General features: G+C 29.1%; 1 protein-coding gene across 1 annotated transcript in view; it reads left to right on the top strand.

Annotated features, from left to right (window-relative positions):
- LOC142333342 (uncharacterized) overlaps positions 1-25100 on the top strand; it is a 58575-nt gene extending 33475 nt beyond the window's left edge. Inside the window, exons 11-15 of the mRNA XM_075380363.1 lie at positions 3437-3598; positions 9440-9607; positions 14616-14771; positions 18877-19026; positions 25011-25100. Coding sequence (XP_075236478.1) covers positions 3437-3598; positions 9440-9607; positions 14616-14771; positions 18877-19026; positions 25011-25012 — 638 coding nt within the window. The 3' untranslated portion in view covers positions 25013-25100. The remainder of the gene's footprint in view (positions 1-3436; positions 3599-9439; positions 9608-14615; positions 14772-18876; positions 19027-25010) is intronic.
- The last annotated feature ends 32 nt before the right edge of the window (positions 25101-25132 follow it).

Here is a 25132-nt window from a genome sequence, read left to right as displayed (position 1 = left end):
CATGAGCAAGAGGTTAAGTAACTCATAGTGAGTAAGAGTTCAGAAACGATGGAAAGAGAGATAGAGGATTACATAAATTATGTTACTGGAATTAATATGTTGAAGATTTCAGTTGAGGTCTTTTATTATAAACTAATTATTGTTAAGAATTAGCCAAGAAAATCAGAACCGGAGAAATATGTTTCTAGGATTAGTGTAATTGATGTAGAATAATGACATGGGCTTTGTGCATCGCTTAATGTAATTTTTTCATTGCTGTTGAGCCAATTGAGCAAATGCATTTGTATCTATCTAAAATTGATGCATGCATACTGGATTAACGATTGTTTATTTAGTTCATTACATTTCTCTAATTCAACAGGTTGCAGTTCAGTTTTATCTATATTTTTGCCGTTGTAAATTTCCAGGTTACATTAGTTTTTTGCTGGTACGGTTTCTATTTGATTAAAGAAGTTCTCTAATGTGTAGATTTAGAAATTCAAACAGATATGTTTTTAAAAAAATATATATATATATATCAAAAGCTTAAACAAAATTCAGCACAATCCACCAAAGAACAGAATCAATAACAGCTCTTACCTTATCTTATTATTTTTCTTTCTTATAAATTAAAAACGCTTTCAAGGAATTTCCTCATCATTAGCCGATTAAAATTGAAATTTTATTACAAATTAAAAACATTAATAAAATATTTAACATAATATTATTCCATACATGACATAATGTATGTAGTCAAATAATTAATTAAAATAATTAAATCTTTAATTTTGAAAACATTAAAATTATTTTATTATATATGTTTGTGGCCAGCCACTAAATACAGCACTGTACTAATATGATATAACTTTTACCTAATATTCTATCCTTTATCTAATATCCCTTACCGAATATTAGGTGAAAGTTGTTATATCATATTAGTATAGTGCTGTATTTAATTGCTGGCCACAAACATCTATAATAAAAAAATTTTTAATGTTTTTAAAATTAAAGATTTAATTGTTTTAATGACTACATATATTACGTCATGTATGGAATAATATGTTAAATATTTTATTAATGTTTTTAATGTGTAATTAAATTTCAATTTTAATCAGATGATGATGAGGAAATTCTTTGAAAGCACTTTTGATTTATAAGAAAGAAAAAAGAGAAAAATAATAAGATAAGGTAAGAGCTGTTATTGATTTTATACTTTGGTGGATTGTGCTGAATTTTGTTTAAGCTTTTGGTATTAATTGGTACAGAGGAATACATGGAGAAAAAAAGAATTTATTTTACTATATATATATATATATATATATATATATATATATATATATATATTCATTAACATATTGACCATATGATTGTGTTAATAAAATTTAATATTACATGAAATATAAACCACCAAAACACAAAACTAAACATACCATATTAATTTCCATGATATCTCCATATTTAGTTTCTGTCAGAAAGATACAATTCTTTTCCGTGAAATCGCATGCCAAACTCCAACCTTATGTGAATGTAATGGGGTCTCATGGAAAATGTGAGGGTTTTCTGAACTCCAGTATCTGTAGTTCTTGCTATTTACATAGCCGCTTAGGTGAAGCCATCCTTCATCAGATTAGAAAACAATCCAACACCCAAACACAAATAAAATGCAAAAACCAGTGACAGAATGTAGTCAGGTTCTCGAAGCTTATGCATAACCTGGTTGCAATATGGACAGAATTTGAGCTTCTTTGTGGCTCTGTAAACACTCCTGAAAGACATTCTGGTTTGTTGACACTGTTTTCATATCGACTTTCTTGGTGAACATAGGAAGGATATGCGGATACTTTCCAAGGACGCATCGCTTAAAACCATAGATCGGCCAGACCATTTTACATTCATCCACACTTCCAGTTTCTCCAAAACGAGCAACTACGCTTAAAATCGATTTATTAGGCATCCGTGATTCAGGAAAAGGTACACTTAAGTCTTCCTGGCATTTTAAAAATGACTGCGATTTAAACTAACTTTCAACAATGAATGTACGTTGAGCCTGGAACAAATGCGTATTTGTCCGCTCAGAGCTTACTCATCACCGTCATCACAAAGGAGGGAAATTACTTGGCTATTGTGTACTACTCTTCTACCACAAGGTCATCCATTGCCAACACACATGTTCCCATCAGCAAAAAACTAAATTTCTCTCCACATTTTTTTTCAAATTTAGGGTTGCATATTTTTTGCCTCGCTCTGAAAAGACACCCTTAAGAGTTTAGTCAAATATGTATTTGGTCGACTGTTAACAAATGTGGCTCCTGTCGAGTAGAAAGCATTTTCATACTCAAAACATCATGTAAAATGTAATGGATACAGTCTATCGAGATGTTTGCAAATTAAGCAAGCTCATGTACCTTCGGTTGGTGATAACTTAATACAGCATTATGGAATTTTGTGATGATTTTATCGGTTTTAGCAGTTTTTAGGAGTCCCGAGTGTTGATCATTTTGAATGTCTGTATGAATGATCATATTTAAGTCTTACTGTCAAAAATGAAAGGAAAGAATCCTTTAAAGAGGAATTATACTCTTTTTATATGTCTGTTGGTGTTAAACATTTGTAAAAAAATACTTTATAACAGCTGAAACTTCAATTTTATCCATTTTTCAGAAAATGTCAAAACTTGTTTGCTTTACTTGATCGCCAATTACAAGCCACTGAACACATGAATCTGAAACTTTGCAGCACACCATCTAAAGGATCATATTTGACATTTATCGTATTCATTTGGCCATTTGTGCCATCTCTATGTCAGGCCGAGAACTTTCCAAATGAATCTCTTGCAACCTCCACCAGAGTTCTGGCCATCCAAGCTCTTTCTTGAAGTTGTCCAGCAGCCATTGTTTAAGTTCTGAAGGTCTCTTACTAGCTGGGTGTGAACTGAATCATATTGATATATGATATTAAACATTGTTATGTAATTTCTTTTTCACAACCAGTGTTTCTCTATTATACTTTATAATTAATGGCTGCCGTGTTAATAAATAGAGTTCTTTACTGATTGTTACTCTCTAATCCTCACAGACATAATCGGGTTAAGAATACACCAGCACTCTTTTATCAAATATTAAAAACCATCTCTGGTCACCAAAGGTCATAAGGCATGTTTCAAATATGTAATAGGACTGAGAGTGCTATTTGATTTGTATAAAAACAAATTAAGACTTCCTGGATAGATTTAGTTCATAAAAATCTTTTCAGTGCCATGCAGCCCCTTATCCCACTTTTAATTCTAGAGCCGATCTACAAGTATCCTCTCATTTCTTTCATACCTATCAAAATCAGTCTTTATCAAAAATCTTAAGTTTTTTTCTTTTGAAACCATTTGTTTGCCGCTGTATTTGGTTTAAAATAATACAAAATGACGCAGGAAAATGATTTACATAAATTATTTTTATTGTTTCAGTTTGCCTGTCAGATGTTGCTTGTCCACTTAACATGGCTTGCATTGGTGGGCACTGTGTTGATCCATGTATTAGTAATGAAGTGTGTCTACTGTATGGACTTCAGTACATATGTCAAGTTGTAAATCATAAGGCACAGTGTGTTCCTTCTTCATCTGTTGTCGGTAAGAATGTATTTTATGTCTTCTCTTTATTATTCAGTTTTTTGTTTTCCATTAATATTCCAACCTCTCAGATTCCAACTATGATGTAGTCATAATCATCCTAAATCATCCCAAGAGAATTTGTCATCTAATAAATCGGCCAGAAATTTTGTGTTACGGGCAGGAAAAATATTATACTTATCACTAACAGGAATTTTGCCCATTTAGTTAGCAATGTTATTTCTACCTGAGAACCATGATGTATGTTTAAACTTAGATGGTTACAATCCATCCAATGAAGAGTTTTTTGAACTGCAAATGCAGAATATTAAGTCCTTTTCTTTAGTTATAGATTTAATTGTGTCATCTGAAACAGAATAACAGTAAATGTTTCAAGATTTTGATATACATCGATCAATAACAATCATTAAGAAAAGCTAGGGACTGATAACATCCCCTTGGATTCTATGTCTTGAAGTGAAAGTGTAAGTTGAAGTATTACAGTTTACATATATATTCTGACCAAAAGATGAAATTTCAACTGCCTGTTTATGGTGAAATAACTACTCAACTAGCTCCTCTGGTCCATAGCTACTAAATTTTTCATCATTAAGAAATATAAAAACTAAATCAAATGTTTTATTGAGATTACAAAAAAAGATTTTAATGAAAACTTCTCGTTATTTTAAGTTTTTAAGATATTTTCTTAAAACTGAAAAAGGAATTTCAGTAGGTAATTTTTTCCTATAACCATTCTGAAAATTTTCATTACATATGCTTTTCAACAAACATTAAAAGTTTATTTTCAATAGTATGATTTTAATGCAACATTTTGTAAATGGATTATTTGTAATAAAAATGACAGCTATTTCAAACAATATTTATTTGCTTCAAATACTAATTTTAAAATTAATCCAAATTTCTTAAAATAACTTAAAAATAGGTGTATTTAACAGGATTTAAATTTTAATGAGATAAGTGGTACTGCTTTTTATTATTGCAGATATACTTAATTTTAGGTTTTATAAATGAAAGTTGAGTTCTCATGTCAGGTTCGGCATTTATTCTGTTGTGTTATTTATATTTTTTCGACACAAGCTGTGAATCCCATTTTGCACATATATGTAGTTGCAAATGGTAAAAGTGCCAACACGGCCTTTTGTGACAAATGAAAATATTCAATTTTTAAACTGCACCAGAATTCCACTAACAGCATTAATTATAATTTTTCTTGTAATGATGAATCAGAGCTCATTTCAACCCAAAGTTTCATATTCTTCTGGTGACAGTTGAAAGTTTTGCATTGACAATAAATGGGTTTTTAATACGCAATGAATTTTGATATTAAATCTGTTGTTCATTTTGAAAATATTGATAAAAAGCTTCACTCAAATCTTTCAGGTGCTGAATAATTTCTTCAATATATGTTCCTTCTATTTCAACACCTTCTTCTTCTGGAAAGCTTTTTATTGTTGGAAAGCAATCAAAACCGTTGGAACTCACACAAATTGCCAAAAATTCTATGGTTTTCTTAAAAGCAAGAATCTTTTTTTGCGGGCAATAAATTCATTTCCTTGATTGCCCTGAAGGGTTAAATTATGTTCATTGGTTTTTGTAAAAATGTTGCTTATACAGGCTATTTTAAACTGCCAATTTCTACCAAATAATCGATTTTTCAGTTCAAAATTGTGTTCTAAAAAAAGCAACTCCTTTAGCTCAAAAATATGGGTTAGTATCGTTCCTTGAGATAACCGTCAGACTTCAGTATGTAAAAGAAGAAATGTATGTACACTTCCCATATCCTCACATAGTGTTTTGAATAATTGATTATTTATTGGCCGAGATTTTATGAAATTAATCATTTTGACAACCTCATCAAAAGCAGTTCTATAACTGGGACACAATTTTTTTGCAACAAGTACGTGCCTATGGATCATGCAGTGGCTACTAAAACATTTTCTGGCGATATAATAAGTTTTATGGCCCCATTAATGATGCCATTCATGGCCTTTACTCCATCAATACAGTTGTCCTATGGTATTTGATTCTCTTCAAGAAAAGAATTGAGGAGATCGAATATTTTCACTCCAGTAGTATGTGTTGGTAGAAATTTACAGAACACAAGATCCTGCAACAATGCGTTTTCATGCTCATATCTAACAATGACAATTAATATTGCAAGTCCAGCTACATCGGTAGATTCATTCATTTCTAATGAAAATTTGCATGATTTCAGATAAAAAGTATGTTCATTCTTTATATTGGCTGCTAAATCTCTGATGTACTGAGCTACCATGTCATTCGAAAGTGAGGTCTTAGCAATTTCTTTTGCTGATTTGTCATCTAACATGCATTTTACCATCTCCATAGTGAAAGGTTTAATAAGATTTTCCGCAATTGAGTAAGCTTCACCGCGTTGAGCTATCTGATAGCTGACTAAGTAAGAAGTCTCAGTTGCTTTTTCATTTACCATTTTTGTGATTTGAGCCATAAAACTTTTTAATTTTAAGAGTTCTTCACTTTTTCGAATGAAGAATTCAACATCTTCTTTAAACTCGCTATGAACAGATTCCAAATGCTGACGCATTTTAGCTGGAGCCATAGAACTATTTGGGAGAACTTTGCTGCGTATAACACACTGAGGATTGCCATTATTGTTCATGAATCCTAAAGACTTATAACTTTCATCATACTTCCTAAGGTACTACATTTGCATCAGTGTTGTACAGTTTTCTTTTACAGTTACAGTATTTGATAAAACATTGTACTGCATCAAAGTTTAGCTATGTGTATGACTGTCAGATAGACTACAGCACAGTGAAAAGTTTTATGTACAGTGATGTTTTCTAAACTGAACAAAAGTGCGCCTAAAACAGCAAAATGCAAACATGTAATCTTGACAAGCCACCAAAAAACTGGACATCATAATAAGATTGGAAAAAGGTGGGAACCGAAGCAATATTGTGAGTGAATTTAATATCGCATCTTCAACTATATACAATCAAAAATTTATGTCATAATCTGCTTCTGTTAAAAGTCTAGACATTAGGCAAACCCTAAAATAACCCAAATTAGAAACTCTAGATGAAGTTTTGTATAAGTGGTTCAGCACTAAGAGAGCAGAGGGAAAGCCAATAACAGGATCTATGATAATTAAAAAGGCCAAATTTTTTCACAAGAAATTAATTTGCCAGCTGATGAAATTCTTTCATTCTCTGAAGTGTGGCTTCATAATTTCAAGATTTGTGATGGCATCTGTAAACTAGACATTTCTGGTGAAATGAAATTAGCTGATGAGACTGCTGTAAATGAGTAAAAAACAGCATTTTAAAAGCTTGTTGATGAACATAAATTGCCATGCCCCAAATTTACAATGCTGATGAGACTGGCTTGTTATGGAGGTGTTGCCAAATTCAACTCCTAGTGTGAGCTAAAGAGTCCAGCACAAAGGGTTTTAAAAAGAATAAAGACAGAATAACCCTCTTAGTGTGTGGAAAGACTTCAGGCAATCATAAACTTACTCTGTGATTAGAAAGTATAAAAAGCCTAGGCCTTGACAATTGCCGAGCTCACCCCCATAATTCAAGTGCAAGTGCAGAGTAATCTTTGTGTAAAAGCTGCTAAGCCCAAATTGCAGCGTCAAAGATTTCCAATGTAATTTTAACAATTAAGACACTATTTTTACAGCTGCAATTGCTTGGTCCAATGTGAAACATAACATTGCAAAGGGCCTGGAGAAAATTATGGCCTAAACTGGCCGAAGAAACCGAGATGGAAAAGGATGAAAATGATGATGAGCAGCCCACTACTGACCACTCTGAAATTGTTAGTGCAATAAATTGTGCTTCCAATAATGAACTGAGTGCCCTTTTAGTAGAAGAAGTCGATTGATGAAGATCAACATTGACAAAAATGTGCCTACTGAAGAAGAGGTGACTGACGATGTGATAATACTATAAAGTGTTTTCAGCTTACAGAAGGCACAAGAAACTGAGAATGATGAAGAAGAAATGTTTACAACTCACATCTCTTGGTCTGAGGCTTTGGAAGCCTTAAACACTTTGTCAAATTCACAGAGAGGAGCCAGCAATACAACCCTGCTGAAGTTATGAATCTCCGCATTATACAAAATAATTTTTGTCAAAAAAGAACTCAATCCAAGAAACAGGTTAACATCCCTACAATGTTTCAGAGGGCTCAGAAGAAAATTCAAGCTATCTCATCAGTGATTACATGTTCCACACATTCAACTTTATCAGACAGTTACGTTAGGTCTACAGACAGTGATTCTGATTTAACTGTACCAAATTCTTGGTAACAATTTTTATTTGATTAAAATTAACTTGTTCATGGTGTTCAAAGTCTTGTTTTTTAATTTCATAATAGGTTTATAAAAAATGATTTATATTGAACTTTGCTAAAACTTTGAGTCTTAAACTGATTTAACTGTACAGTCGGTATGTATTTAATTTTTAATACAATTTTGTTTTTACAGTACAGTACTACATACTTTTAATTTTTGTGTATTAAAACTGTAGTTTTTATTTGTATCCCCTTCTTTAAACCAGGTTTTGAAATGACCTTGATATCCCGGCATTGACAGATCCCCGAGCATGCTGGATTATCGCAGTCATACTGTACTGCCATAGTCTTGCGACCATCAAGAAATAGTTTTTTTTATTAGTGGAGGACAGTCTGTATATTGCTGTAAACTTAATCTCTTTGATTCAGGATTAAAATAGTAGACCCAAGACTCATCACAAATTGTACTGGAATTAAAATGTTTGTTTCCTTCTCTTAGAAAATATTGAAGAGTTCTTCACAACCACTAATTGGTTTTCCTAATTTTTCTGTCATAATTTGGTGAAGATAAATAAATAATCTTGTAGATATTTTTGTTCTATAATTTCATGTGGAAGGAATATTTCCTCAGTACTAGTTTTTAACTTCTATAACCCATATTATGTTTATATATTGTCTGCAAGTAACAGATGTTCTTGGTAGCTGAAAACGAGATTCATTATTCATATATTCTTGCCTGCAAAAAACATTCAATCCCAGACTTAAAGTATAGAAGTTTTTGATTGGAACTTGATTTGTTTATTTGAAAGAAATTTTATGATTTGTTGTGTAACATTACACATTACTCAGATTATCGATATTTTCTTAATTAAATTTTTTAGGGTTATTTATTAAATGCTTAAATATAAAATTACAGTAATATCCCTTTACAACCTCTCTTCAAAAGAATTTTTATTTCACAAAATTATGGCTTGAATTCTTGAGGATCAGTGTTGCTGGAAACTTATCGTATCACTTTTAGTTAACGTTCATTAGCATCATATGTAATGAAAGGTTAAAAAAGAAACTTTTTCTGCAGACAGTGATCGGACAAATGCATTACTGCTGGATTACCATATTATATAGTTAAAAATATGTATATTGCTGTATTAGACCTTCATTAAAAAAAATAAAATTGCACTAGCTTAATAATTCGGATATTATTCATAGATCTTATGTATCTCAAAAAAGTTACTGTGCTTGAAATAAGTGATGTATACACAGTAATCAATTATGAAACTTAAAAATTCAATTTAATTTGTTAATAGCAGTACAGAAATAGATTTATTTGTAAATTTATTAAATTTGTTAATAGATAGTACAAAACATGAGGTAATTGCTTTTGTAGAAATTCAGAGATTTAACATATCGGTACAATTTACAAAAACTATTACATCACAAATGTATTATAGCAAAGAAGAGAACAAAATTCTTGTTTATATTTGAATTATCTTCAAACGACTTGTAACATTACGTATTTAGCAAAGTGTAAATATAAATAAAATTTTATTTTATTTTCAGTGTATAGAGAATGTACCTCCGATCAAGATTGTCCAGAAGATAAAGCGTGCAAAGATTTTAAATGTTACAATCCTTGTGATTCCCTGCAGTGTCATCTAATGTTTACTTCTGATTATACATGTGTTGTTGAAAATCATCTTGCTGTCTGTGTTATTCAAGGGGATAAGAGTTGGTTTAATTTTTACTAATATATTTATTATAAGAATATTAAATTAGAAAGCACCATGCTAAACGGTTATTGAAATAGTTTGGAAAACAAAAAAATTCTCAAAAGAAGTTTATAAAAATTTTATTTAAAATATAAAACTACATAGCTGTTTGATTTTAAATCAAAACGATAATTAATTTTTATGAAAAATTAGTTTTTTTTATTTATTTATTTTTACCTTGGTAAATACCGAGGAAATATTTTGCAATATCTGTTGACCATTTAACACTTAAAATGGCCATTATTTTTAGACTACAAGTAGCAATTGTTTTTTGAGCTTTTTCATGTTTTCCAGTTTGTTACTTTCTTATTGTTTAAAAAATACTCCATTACAAAAAAAAAAATTTCAGAAAGTCCATAATAGAGAATTTCTGTTTATTTTTTTACTTTTTAATTTTTTAAATATATATATATATATATATAATGAGTACAAGAAAGTACCATGATTATATTACAATTTGATTTTCATATTTCAGCAGATCTTAATGATTTAAGAATCACTTAATTCAAAATAAGTAGTTCTTTAAAAAAATTTCATCTTCTTTTATCTGTAGGTGTTAGTTGTGTTTCCTTTCATACGTTAAACCTCTAGATCAATTGTTCAAACAATTTATGAATAATCACCTTTACTCCTTTACAATTAATTATGATTAAATGTGTTGATTTATATAAATATTAGCTGGTCCGCCTAGCCAGAACCTGGACCCTCACGGCTCAAGTCAGCCCAGGTGAATTCCACAGGCAACTCAGGGGCTCCTTGGGACCTCCCGGAGCCAAGGGCCAAGTCTACTTCATGGCTGCAGAGCTCACTTCACTCACCAATTTCCCAGGAGGACCAGTGCCCTGGACACCCACAGAGCTTGCTTTGGTTGCCATTCCCTCCACCCAGAGGGCTCCACTCCCTCGACCCCCACACTGTACATTATCCTTGTGAGAATAATACTGACACAAATAATTACAGTATTCAGGCTTTATAGAAACCTGTAAAAGAAACTAAATTACAAAAATTGAATAATAGTAACTACGGTAACAAAAGTACGCACACCTTTGACGATGGAAAATTCATGATCTGTTTGATTCATGATCGAGAGTGTATCTGATGGGTGCAAAAGTTAGCCTTCATCCTATTAACAAATACCCTGTTTAAATTTTGAATATCAGATAGAGCTATTATACGAACAGCCCATTGTGCCTCCAAAACAGCGCCCCAGGAACACCCCATTTATTACCAGTTGATGGTGACGAGTGGTCTAGTTTCCCACAAGTTGCTCGCATACCTCACCCTCTAGCCTCACACATAGTCCCCACAGGAAGTTCACTATTGTTAAACAGAATTTTTTTAAATTTATATAATTTTATTTTATTTAATGTAAATTTAATTCTATTATTTTTTTAATATTGTTCATTTGATTGATTCAAATCATTCAAGTTCAAACCCAGCTCACACAGTGATAAAGGCTCACAGTTCATTAATTCAATTCATTAAAGTTTGTGTTTCAACCAGCAAATCTCCACTGCTACATATATGTAAAAACCTTCTCAGTGATGCCAAGAAACATGGGTAAAGATTTGGTTGCGATTGATCAGGTAGTTTTTTTTTGTTTATCCCTAACAAACAGAAACCCTCTTCCTCTATATATAATAGTATAGATTCAAACATAAGCAAATTAAAAAAAGTTATATATATATTTATAGGAATTAATTCTGAAAAAAAAATATTTTCTGAAGAATACTATTACGTTGCTTTTCACGGTGATAGATGTGAATTTTGGATGATAAGTGAAGGATCTGCAGTTACATCCACATTAGACAAGCCAATTAATGCACAAATAATTATTACTCTAATTTCTAGATTAAAAAATATTATTTATGAATTATCTTTAAATATTTTTTTAATTTATGATATACATTTAGGATATTAAAGAATGTCGTATTGAAACATGATTTACAATTTAATCATGTTTCATTATTTATTTGTTTTTTAAATTAATTTTCAATCTATATTCCATATTTCATCTTTACTATGAAGATCATCTATGTTTGTCTGTATTTGTTAATAGCACATATGCACAAACATAGATAATAATATATTTTAGAAAATAATAAATATTACTATGTAATAATATTTACTTAAAATGCAGAATTTTATCCAGTATATTTTAAATCAGACTTGTTTTCTGGCTTTCAAAGTTTTACTACCTATTTTGATGCAATTTAAAAAAACAAAAGCCGCTGACTCATAGATAAATAAAAAAAAGAAGAATTTTATCTCTATGTTAGATGCAAGAAGGTTGTAAATTATGGCCAGTAGACAATGGATATGTATCACTCTTGCCAGACATCACAGTTTATTTAATCCATAACTCTGAATTAAATTGTCTTTTACTTCCTTGTATGAAGTAAAGGAATCTCAAAAAATTTTGGTTTTCAAATTTCAACTGAAATATCCATTTTAATCAGCCCTGAATCCATAATTTTGGCATGACATCTGTACTTATGTAGTATGTATCTCGCATAACTCAAAAATGATTAGCCATTGAATGTTGAAATTTTGTATTTAGGACTGTTGAACATCTAGTTGTGTACCTCCCCTTCTGATTGCAATCAACTGGGCCAAAAAAGCCCAAAGTCCAAAATATTTTGATTTTTGATTTTTTTTAACTGTAGTAATAAGCCCTTGTTGAGGGCTTTTCAATGTTGTATCATAAGAGGTATATATTTTCATTGGTTCCAGATTTATAGCCAAATAAAATTTTAATTAATGAAATATTTGAATCTTACAAGGGGAGGCGCATCAGTTCGAATCTGACTTCGTATACATATATTTTTTTAGCTTTTTTCTTTCAATTTAAATATATATTAATAATTTTATTAACCTCTCTATGTAAAAAAATGTTTAACAATAAATAATAATTTAATAATAATATGAAAAAAATGAAGTTATTTGTGAAATAGAATTTTATGTACTTTTCATTTTAATTCAAAAATTTTTACAGAGGTTAATTATTAATAAATCAATATATTTAAATTAAAAAAAAAAAAAAAGTTAAAAAAAATATATGTATATGAAGTCAGATTGGAACCAGTGTGTGCATAGTTACGGAACAACATGTTCTCACTTACACCGCATTTCTACTTGAGCAACGTGAAACAAAATTAATATATAAACTAATATAAAATTCTAAGGTAATTTTTAGGACCATTTTTCTTGAGTATAACTGAATATTGCATGTTAGTACACACGTAATATGGTTCAAATCAGTGTCCTGAAGCCCATGCCTTCCCCTTGTTAGCTGCAGTAATATGGATCTTAAGTGCCTTATACCGATTTAACTTTTTATAGAAAAAGATCACTATAATTATTTTCTTTCAAAATTAGAAATAATTTGCTTATGAAAAAAAATGTTTTTAAACATTAAGCATGATCTTAGTATATTAGAATAATTTTATTTACAAAGCCTATCTTGTTTTTACCTTTTACATTCTCAAAAATGATCAGCTGTAGAATATTGAAATTTTGTATTTAGGACTGTTGTAACATCTAGTTGTGAACCTCCATTTTTGATTGCAATCGACTGGGCAGTTGGCATTAAGAACAAGGGAATGATATTCAATTATTCTAGATGTCCTTCAGAATTAACGAAGGAATCGTATTATTTTTCGATTTTCTTAGTAAAATCTTCTAAAAATTGTATATTTATTTTTTTAAAAATCATTTTATTCAATTATTTGACAGAACTTCACAATAAAATACAATGTTATGTTGGTACTAACTACATTTTTGAATTGTATTCAATTTAAAGTGATTGTTGAAAATAATTTTATTAACTACCATTGACATTTGAATTCAAATATTTTTTTAAAATGTTAATTTACTTTTCTGGAAAAATTATTTTCATTTACAATAAGAATGATTTGTAAATTATTAATTTCAAAATACTTCCTGTATTCTTCATATTTTTTTCACTTGTGTGTAATATGCTTCTTACAACTCTTGTTAAATAATATAATATTCTAGATCAGTATTATTCACATCTTCATGAATTGCTGATAACAAAAGTTTTAGATTTTTGATGTCGTATAAATAAAAGTTAGTAATAAACTATTCCATTTAGTGAACTCCTGTATACTGGTAAAATAAAGTTTAACCGGTATAAGTTTAAATGAAGTGCAGCAAAAAACGTGTATATGTAATTTAATAATTGTACAAGGAAGTCATACGGTGTCCACATCAGATTCTTTTTAATGACACAAAAACAAAGTAAAATTTAGCCTTTATTTTTAATCCATATCTCACTTTTACTTTAGTTTACCGTTACAGAATGCAATTTGGTCAGAGGTTTAAAATTTCACATTAGAATTTAAAAAAATATTTGTTAGATAAATATAAGTGGAAACTTGAGTAAATGTCTAAAAACTTATTGAGAACTTAAAATATGATTTATTAGAGAACCTACCTGTATTTAGTCGTGGTTTTAGGGACTAGTTCTAACAATTTTTTAAATCAATGATTTTGATTAAACAATTTTTTAAATCAGTTAATTGCCCAAAAGAAGTATATCTGAACTAAAGGCAGAGGTTCAGTGCGAGCTGACCTCTACATACTGGGAAGCATGCTGAAAAATTCAAGAGAAGATTTGGTAACCGACTAGTAGTGTGTGGACCAAAATGGATGAATTAACATGATGCTATTTTCCACACCTCATGGTAGTGGTAGAGTAAATAATTTTTTTTCAACAATGATAGCATATTATTATTAACATAATTGTAATTATTGTCTTATATCATTCTAAAAATCAATTATGCCCTTTAATAATTATTAAGGGAAATAATAATTAAATCATCTGGTTATTCCAGTTAACATGCATGTATGGGGTAATGTATTAGGGGCACTAATTTCTTTAAATTGCATTATTCTATCTTATTTTTAATTAGAAAGATATATTTAATATTTTTTTTTCATTTCAGAATGTTACATTAATGATGATTGTTCATGGCATTTATCTTGTGGACCAGATCATTATTGTATTGATCCATGTTTGAACAACATTTGTGTTAAAATGTACGGTGAAGGTGCCATGTGTATAGTTAAAGATCATTATCCAATTTGTTATTCATCATATAGTAAGTATTAATTTGTAATGATGTGAACAATTTTATCAGTTCCATTTGTTATCGTTAAGTACATATATTTTAATGTCTTAATTATACAGTAGTTTTAAGTTTAGTATTTTATTATTGTCATTTGTCCAAGGTCATCCGATCTGGTCCAAAGATATTTTTTGACAAAGAATATTTTTGTGTTTATTTATTTTACTCTCATTGCGCCAATGGTAATATTTTAAAGTGCTTGCTTACTTTCATTAAGTGTCATTTATTTAGAATTTATACAGAAAGCTTAACAGCCTGGCTGTAGGATATAATTATTTTATGACTGTTTCAAAGTACTTTTACAGAAAGTGTAAAATTAATTTAAATAGTTATAATAAAGCAAGTATTTTAAAATAGAAGATTTGAAGCAAAATTGTAAAAAGTTCTATTCAGGAATGACAAATAGAAACTTCTTTAAAATATTAAATAGAACATATAAACTTCTTTAAAATAGAACATATAAATATAATAAATCAAGATTTAAATTATGCTGTTAAAATGAAGGGAAAATAAGCAATAAACACATATTTCTTATCATATGACAATATTAGAATTCAATTGCGCAAATTTTAATCCCTTACATCTGAAAAATACGCGTTTTAAAAAACAGCAATAAAAATGTAATTAACAATCAAATTAAATTTATACATGATGCCTAGCTTAAGATGAAATACATTTAATTTTAAAGTATTCAAAAAACTTAATAATATATTTATGTATGTTACAAAATAACAATTGGTACACAAAATGAAAAAAAACATTCTGCAGAAGGAGAGATTTTTGTGAACGTATTTAAAAGAGCTGAGGAGAAAAACAGTATGTGATAAAAATTAATTTTAATAAAACATATGTATTTTTTTTTACTTTCTTGTTAGCCACAGTAATTAAAGGGCAAGTATGGTGATCATGTCAAAAATGGGATATCAGATTTTTTTGCAAATCTTTGTTTTAGGATCCAACTAGATTATTTAGATCAGAAAAATATATGTATGTATGTACATATATAAAAAATATGTCTATGTGTGAACACATATAAATGTGGTCAGATTGACCAAACTAATTTTCTTCAAATTTGGCTCAAATATTTCTATATATGGGACATTGATGATGCTAATTTTTTTCAAAATTTCTTTATGGGGTAGGGGAGTATTGCAAAATAACCAACTTCAATTTTCTTCAGTGAAATTTTAGAAAAACTTTATTAAAGCGAATTTGTTGACTACAATGCACGTATAAATAACCCAAAAATTATTTAAATAAGTGCGTCAGTGCATGGGCACACGACAGAAGCGAAGCTTCTTACGCAGTGTAATATGAATATAATGGTGTAAAATAACGTATACACAAATAATATTTTTTATTAATAAGAAATATGAACTAACAATGAAATACACACAGAAGTTTAATCGTTATTATAAGTTGAAGCATGTGTTTTCTATACAAAATGGTCAGCTGTATTGCATCACACATGGTAGGCATAGTGGGGGAATCAGCTAGTGTTTTTTCATTTTTTTTCAGTTATATTTTTTCTCCTCCTCCCAAAGCCTACATTAAAAAGTTTCGCTTCAAAAGAAGTTAAATTAATCATAAAAGTTAAATCATAAATTATAGACCCTGGACTTAAAATGCAGGAAAGGTTTTTGATAAAACTTTCTTTTTCTTATTTTAGCCTTTACTGATAGGGGTGTTAAATTTAGTGAAAATTATACTTAAGCAAATTTATTAACCTATATATGAATATTTTTATATATAGGCTATTTTATATAATAGTTATACCTATTGTTATTATTATATAATAATATAATATAAAAATATAATGTAATAAAAGTTGTGCAAGGTATTGTATAACTTGACCGGCATAGCTAAGAAAGTCGTACAATATTTTTCCAGCTAATTTTTAAAGCAGAGTAAGAACTGTAGCCATCTTACTTACATATAACTTATAATACTGCTATCAAAATCTGCAGTGTAGTAATAAATGTATAATCTAACATAGACAACATTGATTAACAAAGTATAATGTAACAGAAAACTTAAAGAAAGCTGTAAGAGGAAAGGAATTTTTTTAATCGGATAGGCAGTATTATCAATTAAAAATATCTTTGACCGCATGTTACCCCTACTATCTTTTACATCATTGGAAAGTTTTTATATGATTACAGGCTTCTAAAATAATTATTCTTTGAATAATATAATTATTCAAAGTTACTAAATCTAGTGAATTCTTTATAATCTTTTCATCTGTATGTTTTGGTAAATGTTTAAAATACTGTATTTAGTGAAATTTTCATTTACTCATTGAAAGTTGAGAAATAAAGAACTTACTCCTTCATCTATCCTCTACCAGTTTTCTAACTCCATTAAATTCAATACTCTTGATTATATCGTTGCCTGAACACTATCTTTCCTAATGCTTCTGTATTGTCATAAAGAATTAATTAACATTAGTATGTCTGTTAATTTTTTTTATTATTTAATTAATTCAATTTTTGTTTTTTCCCGCTTAAACTGTAAATATATCATGTCCCAGAAATCTTTGAATTTAAATCTCATCCTTTATTTTTCCCAAAATCTAATCTAGCTAGCCCTTTTTAATATTAATGATTGAGATTTAAAGTGTGCAGGGTGTCATTCTACAATACCAAAATATGAAGGCTGTCTCCTTTAGGTGATCATCATGCTTACTCTTAAATTTCATTGCTTCAGATGTCAGATCTAGAGTTAATGATATCAGGCTTGGCCTCCATCAGGTTGCAGCGATAAACTAAGAATAAGTCATCAGTCCCAAATATATATTTGCTCACCAATCCGGCTTCCCAGTAAGATCAGGTACCTTAAACCTTGCAGGTTTAATCAGGTTATTCAACCTTAACAGGGGCTGTAGGTTAAATGTTGGATAGATGTAAGAGAGGTTGAGAGAATTTTTTTGAGTTCATTAAAAAATACATCATCTATATAGATGATAAATCATATTTTTCAATTTTTTGCTGTCTTGAATAAAGTAAAACAAATGTAAAATATCTGTTATTTTTATGTTTTGGAAGTCAATTTTATTTTTACTTAATCCGTATTACAATTTATCAGGATGTTTCACTGCTTGTTTTCTGTACAGTTGATTTGAAAATTGCATAACAGCGTTAAATTTTAATTGACAAATGTTTATCACCATTGAAATTTGGTTAGAAGTTTCTTTAAAATATAGCTTCATTGTATAATCTGATTTGAATGCATGTTATTATTTCTAGTTGGTCATTTCACATTTAACATTTTCATGATAGCACTGTTTCTATATTATTTAGTTCTAAAAAAATAAACTAGAATCCTAAACAAATCCCAAGCTGATGTTACCTTATTAGAGATGTACAAAATTGTTTTTTGTAGCTTGTGAATCATAAATACAAACAAAACCGACTAAAAAACTTGCTAGAGAAGTATTAAAAAAAAATAGTTTTTAAATTCTTCTTTAGATTTTTAGCTTTTTGATTAATTATGGATTAGTAGACTGCTGCTGATAGTGGTTTTATATTTTTACCTATTTGAAAAAAATGAAATTTTTTTAAAGATTATTTTAAATTATCTTTTTCTATTTTTATTTAAGAATATTGATCGATGAATGAAACGTGCTCTGTTATGTGTTAATAAAAATACCAAATGAGAAAACTGCATGGATTGAAGAGAAATAATGAAAAACGTATACTATCAAGTATGAGCTAAGGGTCTACAGAATATCGAGAATATGAATAAATTTTTACTCTGAGTTTTCCAACTGGTCTTGAATTTAAAAAAAAAAAAAATTCAGTATATCGGCGAAGTCAGGTTACATTTCATTAATGTGTTTCATTAAGTTAGGTTATCATTTTATAATGATGAAAAAAAAAGTCTGTGTAACGGTATTTTTCAATATTATATACTTAAAAACCCATTTATCAATACTATATTTGTTTTTATTATTTTTGCATAATAGTACAGATACAGTAAAAGTTTCTTACTATAAAAACAGTTTTTTAATCGTTTTTAACTTCTAATTGTATAGAATCATTATCTATTATTATTTAAAAAAATATATATTATTTTGCAGATGTTACTTTATGTTCTATCGATGAAGAATGTGTACAACATGAAACATGTATGGAAGGAAGGTGTCAAGATCCATGTACTAAAACAGTATGCCCACCCAATTTCATATGTAAAACCAATTTTCATTATCCATGCTGTGTTAAATATAATTGTAAGTAGATAATTATTATTTTTTTTTTTTAATAAATCTATATAAACTTATTTATTTAATCGGGTACAGACCCTCAAAAAATAACTAAATAACATAAAATGAACTAAAAATTGTGAGAAATAAGGTAGTTAAACAGTATCAAACCTACATCATTTGATACCGAGCTATGGAATTTGGCAATATACAATTTACACTGGACAGGTAAATACATATATCTGTACAAGTCATGTTTGCTGTATATAAAATTAAGTAATTTTAGATAAAGCAGATGATCAGTTTAAAACATAGATCAGTAAAAAATAAATTAAAAATATTAAAAAAAAAGGTAAAAAATAGATATGTATAAAGATTAATTATTTAAATACAGACACAAGAAATTATGTTAAGAAATACATTCCATATAAAAAAAATCCTATGAAATAATTCACAACCAAGTTTTCAACATGTTAAATCAGTTTATTTTTAATCAGTATTATTTAAAAATGTATCGATAGAATTATTCTGTAAAAGAACATCTGTTAATTATATTTTAAATAAACTGGTGCCAAGATTTTTCAATTACGTCAAAAGTTTATTAAAAAATGGCAATGCAAGTATAATAGTCCATTTCTTATAAGCCGAAGTATTGCATTGAATTTTACAAAAATAGTTCCATTGTCTGGTTTGGTGGATATTGGTATTTTATGAGTAAGAGACCATTCTTTTAAACAGAGATTGCACACTCATAAATATAATCGCAAAGGAATAAATTAAAGTTTTTAATTTTCTAAATATCGATTTACATGATTTTGTGGATGCCAGATAATGATCTATCATCCCATTATTATATCTTAAAAACTCATTCTGAGTTTTTGAGAGAGCCCCAAGAGATGATATTATACTTTATTCGTGAATATATGCAGGCAAAATAAACATTTAGTAATTATTACAAGCTAAGCGTCTATTAATTCGACACTTCAGAGCAAAATAGTGCAGCTTTATTTTTTTTTAAACAAAATCAACTTGATAATCCCACAAGAACTTGTCATCAAAAAAACACCCAGAAACTTTGCTTTGTGGTCAATAGAAGAACTATTGTTATCATTTATGGGAATTCTACCCGCACAATCAGCAATGTTACATCTCTCTGAAAACCACAATGCAATAGTTTTATCCATATTTAATTTAGTCGGTTACAATCTATTCTGTGAATAATTTTTTCGGAATTCCTTTTAAATAATTTTTTTCAGATATCACATAGTTATGTCATCTGTGAAAGATTAAAATGAATCGTTCAAGATTTTCAAGCAGGTCATTAATAAACAATAAAAGAAGCAGGAGGCACTCAGCCTTTACATCGTATAGCGAGGACCTAAATTTTACATGTTATACATTTAAAAAAATTAAATTTCATGACTTTAACCAATTGTAAGCATCCTCTCTGATATCACAGCTAATGCATCTTTTCATCAGTAAAAAATATGGACCTAACTGAAATGCTTTACCGAGATCGTAAAAAAATTATTATGGAATCTTTTTCTTAGCTACAGAATTTAAAATATTTACTTGGAAACGGCTGTATCAGTAGATAATTTTTTTCTCAAAATACTGTAATTTTTGACAAAATTTGAAGTATTAAATAAGAATAAAAGAATTAAATTTATAATATACCATTTGAACTAATGTATTATCGGAGAAGTCGGACTAAATAAATGACTACATTATTTTGTAAAAATTATGAGACTACAAAAGTACTCTCAGATTTCAATAACAGCACTTCAATTATCATACAAAAAAAACAGGGGCAAATAGAAATAAGAACTACTGTACAAAATAAGGTTAACGTTTCACACTTATAAGTTAAAACTGAGAATAATTTATAGAAGAATAAACAAAGAAGGTATGCTAGATGAAGATCAATTCATTATCAAGAGAACTCAAGAAATAATTTAAATTTCATATCTTAATTTGAGACAGGTCGAAGAAAAAAAAAGGTATGTTCAAAATATTCATGAATAATATATTTATTTCATATCTTTTTCTGATAATGAGGATAATCTTAAACTATAATTTTTAAAGATTTTTATAATTTTTAAAATTATAGTTTAAGATTATCCTCATTATCAGAAAAAGATATGAAATAAATATATTATTCATGAATATTTTGAACATACCTTTTTTTTTCTTCGACCTGTCTCAAATTAAGATATGAAATTTAAATTATTTCTTGAGTTCTCTTGATAATGAATTGATCTTCATCTAGCATACCTTCTTTGTTTATTCTTCTATAAATTATTCTCAGTTTTAACTTATAAGTGTGAAACATTAACCTTATTTTGTACAGTAGTTCTTATTTCTATTTGCCCCTGTTTTTTTTGTATGATAATTGAAGTGCTGTTATTGAAATCTGAGAGTACTTTTGTAGTCTCATAATTTTTACAAAATAATGTAGTCATTTATTTAGTCCGACTTCTCCGATAATACATTAGTTCAAATGGTATATTATAAATTTAATTCTTTTATTCTTATTTAATACTTCAAATTTTGTCAAAAATTACAGTATGGAGATTTTCTGAAATCACATATATTTATTTTTTTCTTTGGCAGCTTAACAGATATCTCTTTTCCCGTACACAGTACTGTATAATCTTGCCTTCTATTAGCTCTCTTCTATACCAAACATTGATATTCTGTGTTAATGTCTGATATTAATATCATTTTGCTTTCATTTCTCCAATATTTCCTTTTATTTTTCAAGTGTTGCTGCCTCTCTTCATGTGTTTTATATATATATATATTTTTTTTAAATATATGATATGCACTAAATCTCTTTCTGCTTGGTATCAGTTTCAACTATTTTTTAAAAGAATTCACATCGATTCGGTTAATATTTATTTTAATTTCTTCTTGTACTTATTAAATTTTTATAAACATATACTCGGTATTACTTTTCCTTATGAATAAAATGGTTGTGAAAAGAGAAGTGATATATTCAATTTCAAAATTAATAAATGAAAATCAGACCGGCATTTGACAAATAGGTCTCAAGATTGATGTAAAATTAGAAAAGTCTGACCTTTTTTCAGCAGTTTGATTCATTTGTCATTACATACAAAATGATTGTTGTTTATGAAGACAATATAAGACAACCGAGTTAACATTGCATACAAAATATGTGAAGAACTTAAGACTTCTAAACCACCACTTGATGTGGCAGATATTAAGCAAGCATTTGTAAGCTGTTGATGTATATTATTGCATTGTTATATTTTTATTATTACAAATAAATACAGCAGATTAGTATTATTATTATTTGTATTCAATACAGATATTAATTTTTAATTTTACGCTGTTTATTTATGGAATTTTCAGTTATCATTAAATTTAGTCTAATAGTTTTTTATTTTATCGCCTATTTTGACTTTTAATATTTATTTCACTACGGTTAAGGCCATAAACAAAAGCAACTCTACAAATACAGAGTGTCCCATATAAATCGTAACCCATCAATCACTCATCCAGGAATTTTCAAAAGTCAAGCTTACTCCCCTACTCGTTACTGAAATGGAGTCGTCCAACATCTGAACATCGCGGCGACGCAGTAGAACACTACCGATAGTAACAACAATGCAATCATAACGTTCAGTGTATTGCTAGAGACAAGATGGTGTTTTCGCTAGATGAACATGTTTTCATTGTCGAGTCGTACTTCAGTACGAAATCAGTGCAGTGGAAGATTTGTTTCGCCATAAGTACCCGGATAAACCAACTCCTAACAAAACATCAGTATTAAGCTTAGTCGCAAAATTTATAGAGACCGGTTCTGTTAATAACAAGGAACACAAAAGATCTACGTCAGTGTTGAATAAAGATACAGTAACTGAAATCAAAGACCGATTACTCGCCTCGCCAAATAGATCGATCAGACGTTTGTCTACTGAAATTAATTTGTCTAAATCGACTGTTCATCTGGCGACCAAACGATTACAATTACGACCTTATCGCATTCAAACGGTTGATAGATTTCTTGAGCCCGACAAAGAAAAACGGCTACAATATTGTCAACGGTTCCGTCGATTTCTGCGCGAGGGAATTAACGTTATGGATTCGTTATTTTTCACAGATGAAGCACGGTTTCATTCGGATGGCTACGTAAACAGCCAAAACAGTAGAATTTGGAGTGCTGAAAATCCCCACGTTTATCACGAAAAACAATTACATCCGCAGAAGTCGGGTGTGTGGTGCGGGATATCGCGAAAGAAAATAATCCTATTTTTTTCGAGTACACCATTAATGCAGAACGATATCAGGATATTTTATTTCGGTTCATCGCACTCTTGGAAGAGGAAGACGGACGCTGCTGGCTACAACATCGACAGTGCGACATCGCACTATGCAGGTTCAGCTTCGGATTTTGTAGAGGAATTCTTTGGTAATTGTGTTATCGGTCGAGGCTTGTGGCCACCAAGATCTCCAGATTTGACTGGGGTGGATTTTTTTCTACGGTGTTACCTCAAAGAAAAAGCCTACAGCAACAAACACGAACATTTGGAACGATTGAAAGTCAATATTGAACAAGCTGTATTAAATATCCAGCCACAAACTTTGAAAAAAGTTGCAAGAAACGCTGTAAAAAGAATTGAAGCTTGTATTCAAGAAGATGGCGGCCACTTCCAACATTTACTCTAAATGTAAGGTAATGGATGGTAATAATAAAAATTACATTTACATATGCCTTTTTATTATTTCAATACCTACCAATATAAGGTTGGGTTGCGTTTTATATGGGACACCCTATATAAAAAAAATTGATCAGAATTTTAAAAATTATTTATTTTATAAATTGATTATGCAACATTTTAAATGATATAATAAAATCAGATCAGTAATAATAAATTAGAGCTATAAGTTCTTCTGCAAATGAAAAATAAAGTTTTATTTTTCGCATATGATTTTGCCACATAAGCTTGAAAGCTTGTAACTAACATAATCATGTTGGTAATTAATTGATCTTGGTTATTCATCTTGGCCCCACCCTTGTTCATATGAGCAGAAAAAACTAAAAAAATTCCCTAAAAATGAATGCCAGCATCAGCTTTCTGTTAAGTGCACCAGCCTGTAATGCAATACATGGACAGATTAGCCTTATGCACATTTTAGGATGTTGCATAAAGATGATGGCTCGTACACTTATAGAAAACCAGTGCCTTATGTCTCTTTGTTATTTATGGTTCAGAGGTTCCAACTACTTTTACCCTGCGAGTTATTTAAAAAGTTTTAAATATAATGTTTTGTTATCCTTTTCGTAAAAATGCAGAGATCAACAGATGGGGAATTAAACTAACTGGTATCAACAACCGAGACAATTTGTGTAAGTAAAACAAATATTATGTTATATAATTACATACACGCATAATAAGTATATGAAGAGAACTCAAAAACAACAGAGTTTAATGCGGGGGCTTGAAATAGGATTTTATTACAAATTTATTTATGGATCATATCAATTTAGGATTTAGTGCACATCAACTAGCATGAGATGAGTATATTATACATTTAGGTGTGTTGATATTTTGGTTCTTTTGTGGTGTTCTGCATCTGCTAGATGATTTAAAAGTTTTATTTTGTTATGAGTAATGACAACTATAAATGATATATAAAAACACATATAGATACTACATAACAGAACTAGCATCTATCAAATCATCTTGGAATTGTTAACCACTTCTATAGATTGTGGTTACAGTTGTTACATATTGCATCTGTGTTATATCCAGCCAGATACATTATTAAGGAAATGAATATAATAATTCAGTCAGCATATATTAAATTATGAAAAGTCGGTAAATAGCTTCAGACATATAATTGTAGCCAAACTTCAAATGCATAAATTTTAAGAACATTTTATACAAAATATGTTTCAGTTCTAATCATTTATATTTTTATTATTTGTTTATAAATGTGATACAGGTGGATTATTAAATATATATTTTTTTTTTTTACAGAGAAATTACAAGAGTTTTAAACAGTGAAAAATAATTTGACATAAATTACCAACATTATGTATTTTATTATTTAATAAACATTACACAGTATTATTTTACTTTTTATCAAACTAATGGTCCTG

The sequence above is a fragment of the Lycorma delicatula genome, chromosome 12, assembly GCF_047948215.1.
Source record: "Lycorma delicatula isolate Av1 chromosome 12, ASM4794821v1, whole genome shotgun sequence".
In the NCBI taxonomy this organism is placed as follows: Eukaryota; Metazoa; Arthropoda; class Insecta; order Hemiptera; family Fulgoridae; genus Lycorma; species Lycorma delicatula.
Note: the sequence above shows the minus strand (reverse complement) of the source record. Positions and strands in the feature narration are given on the sequence as shown.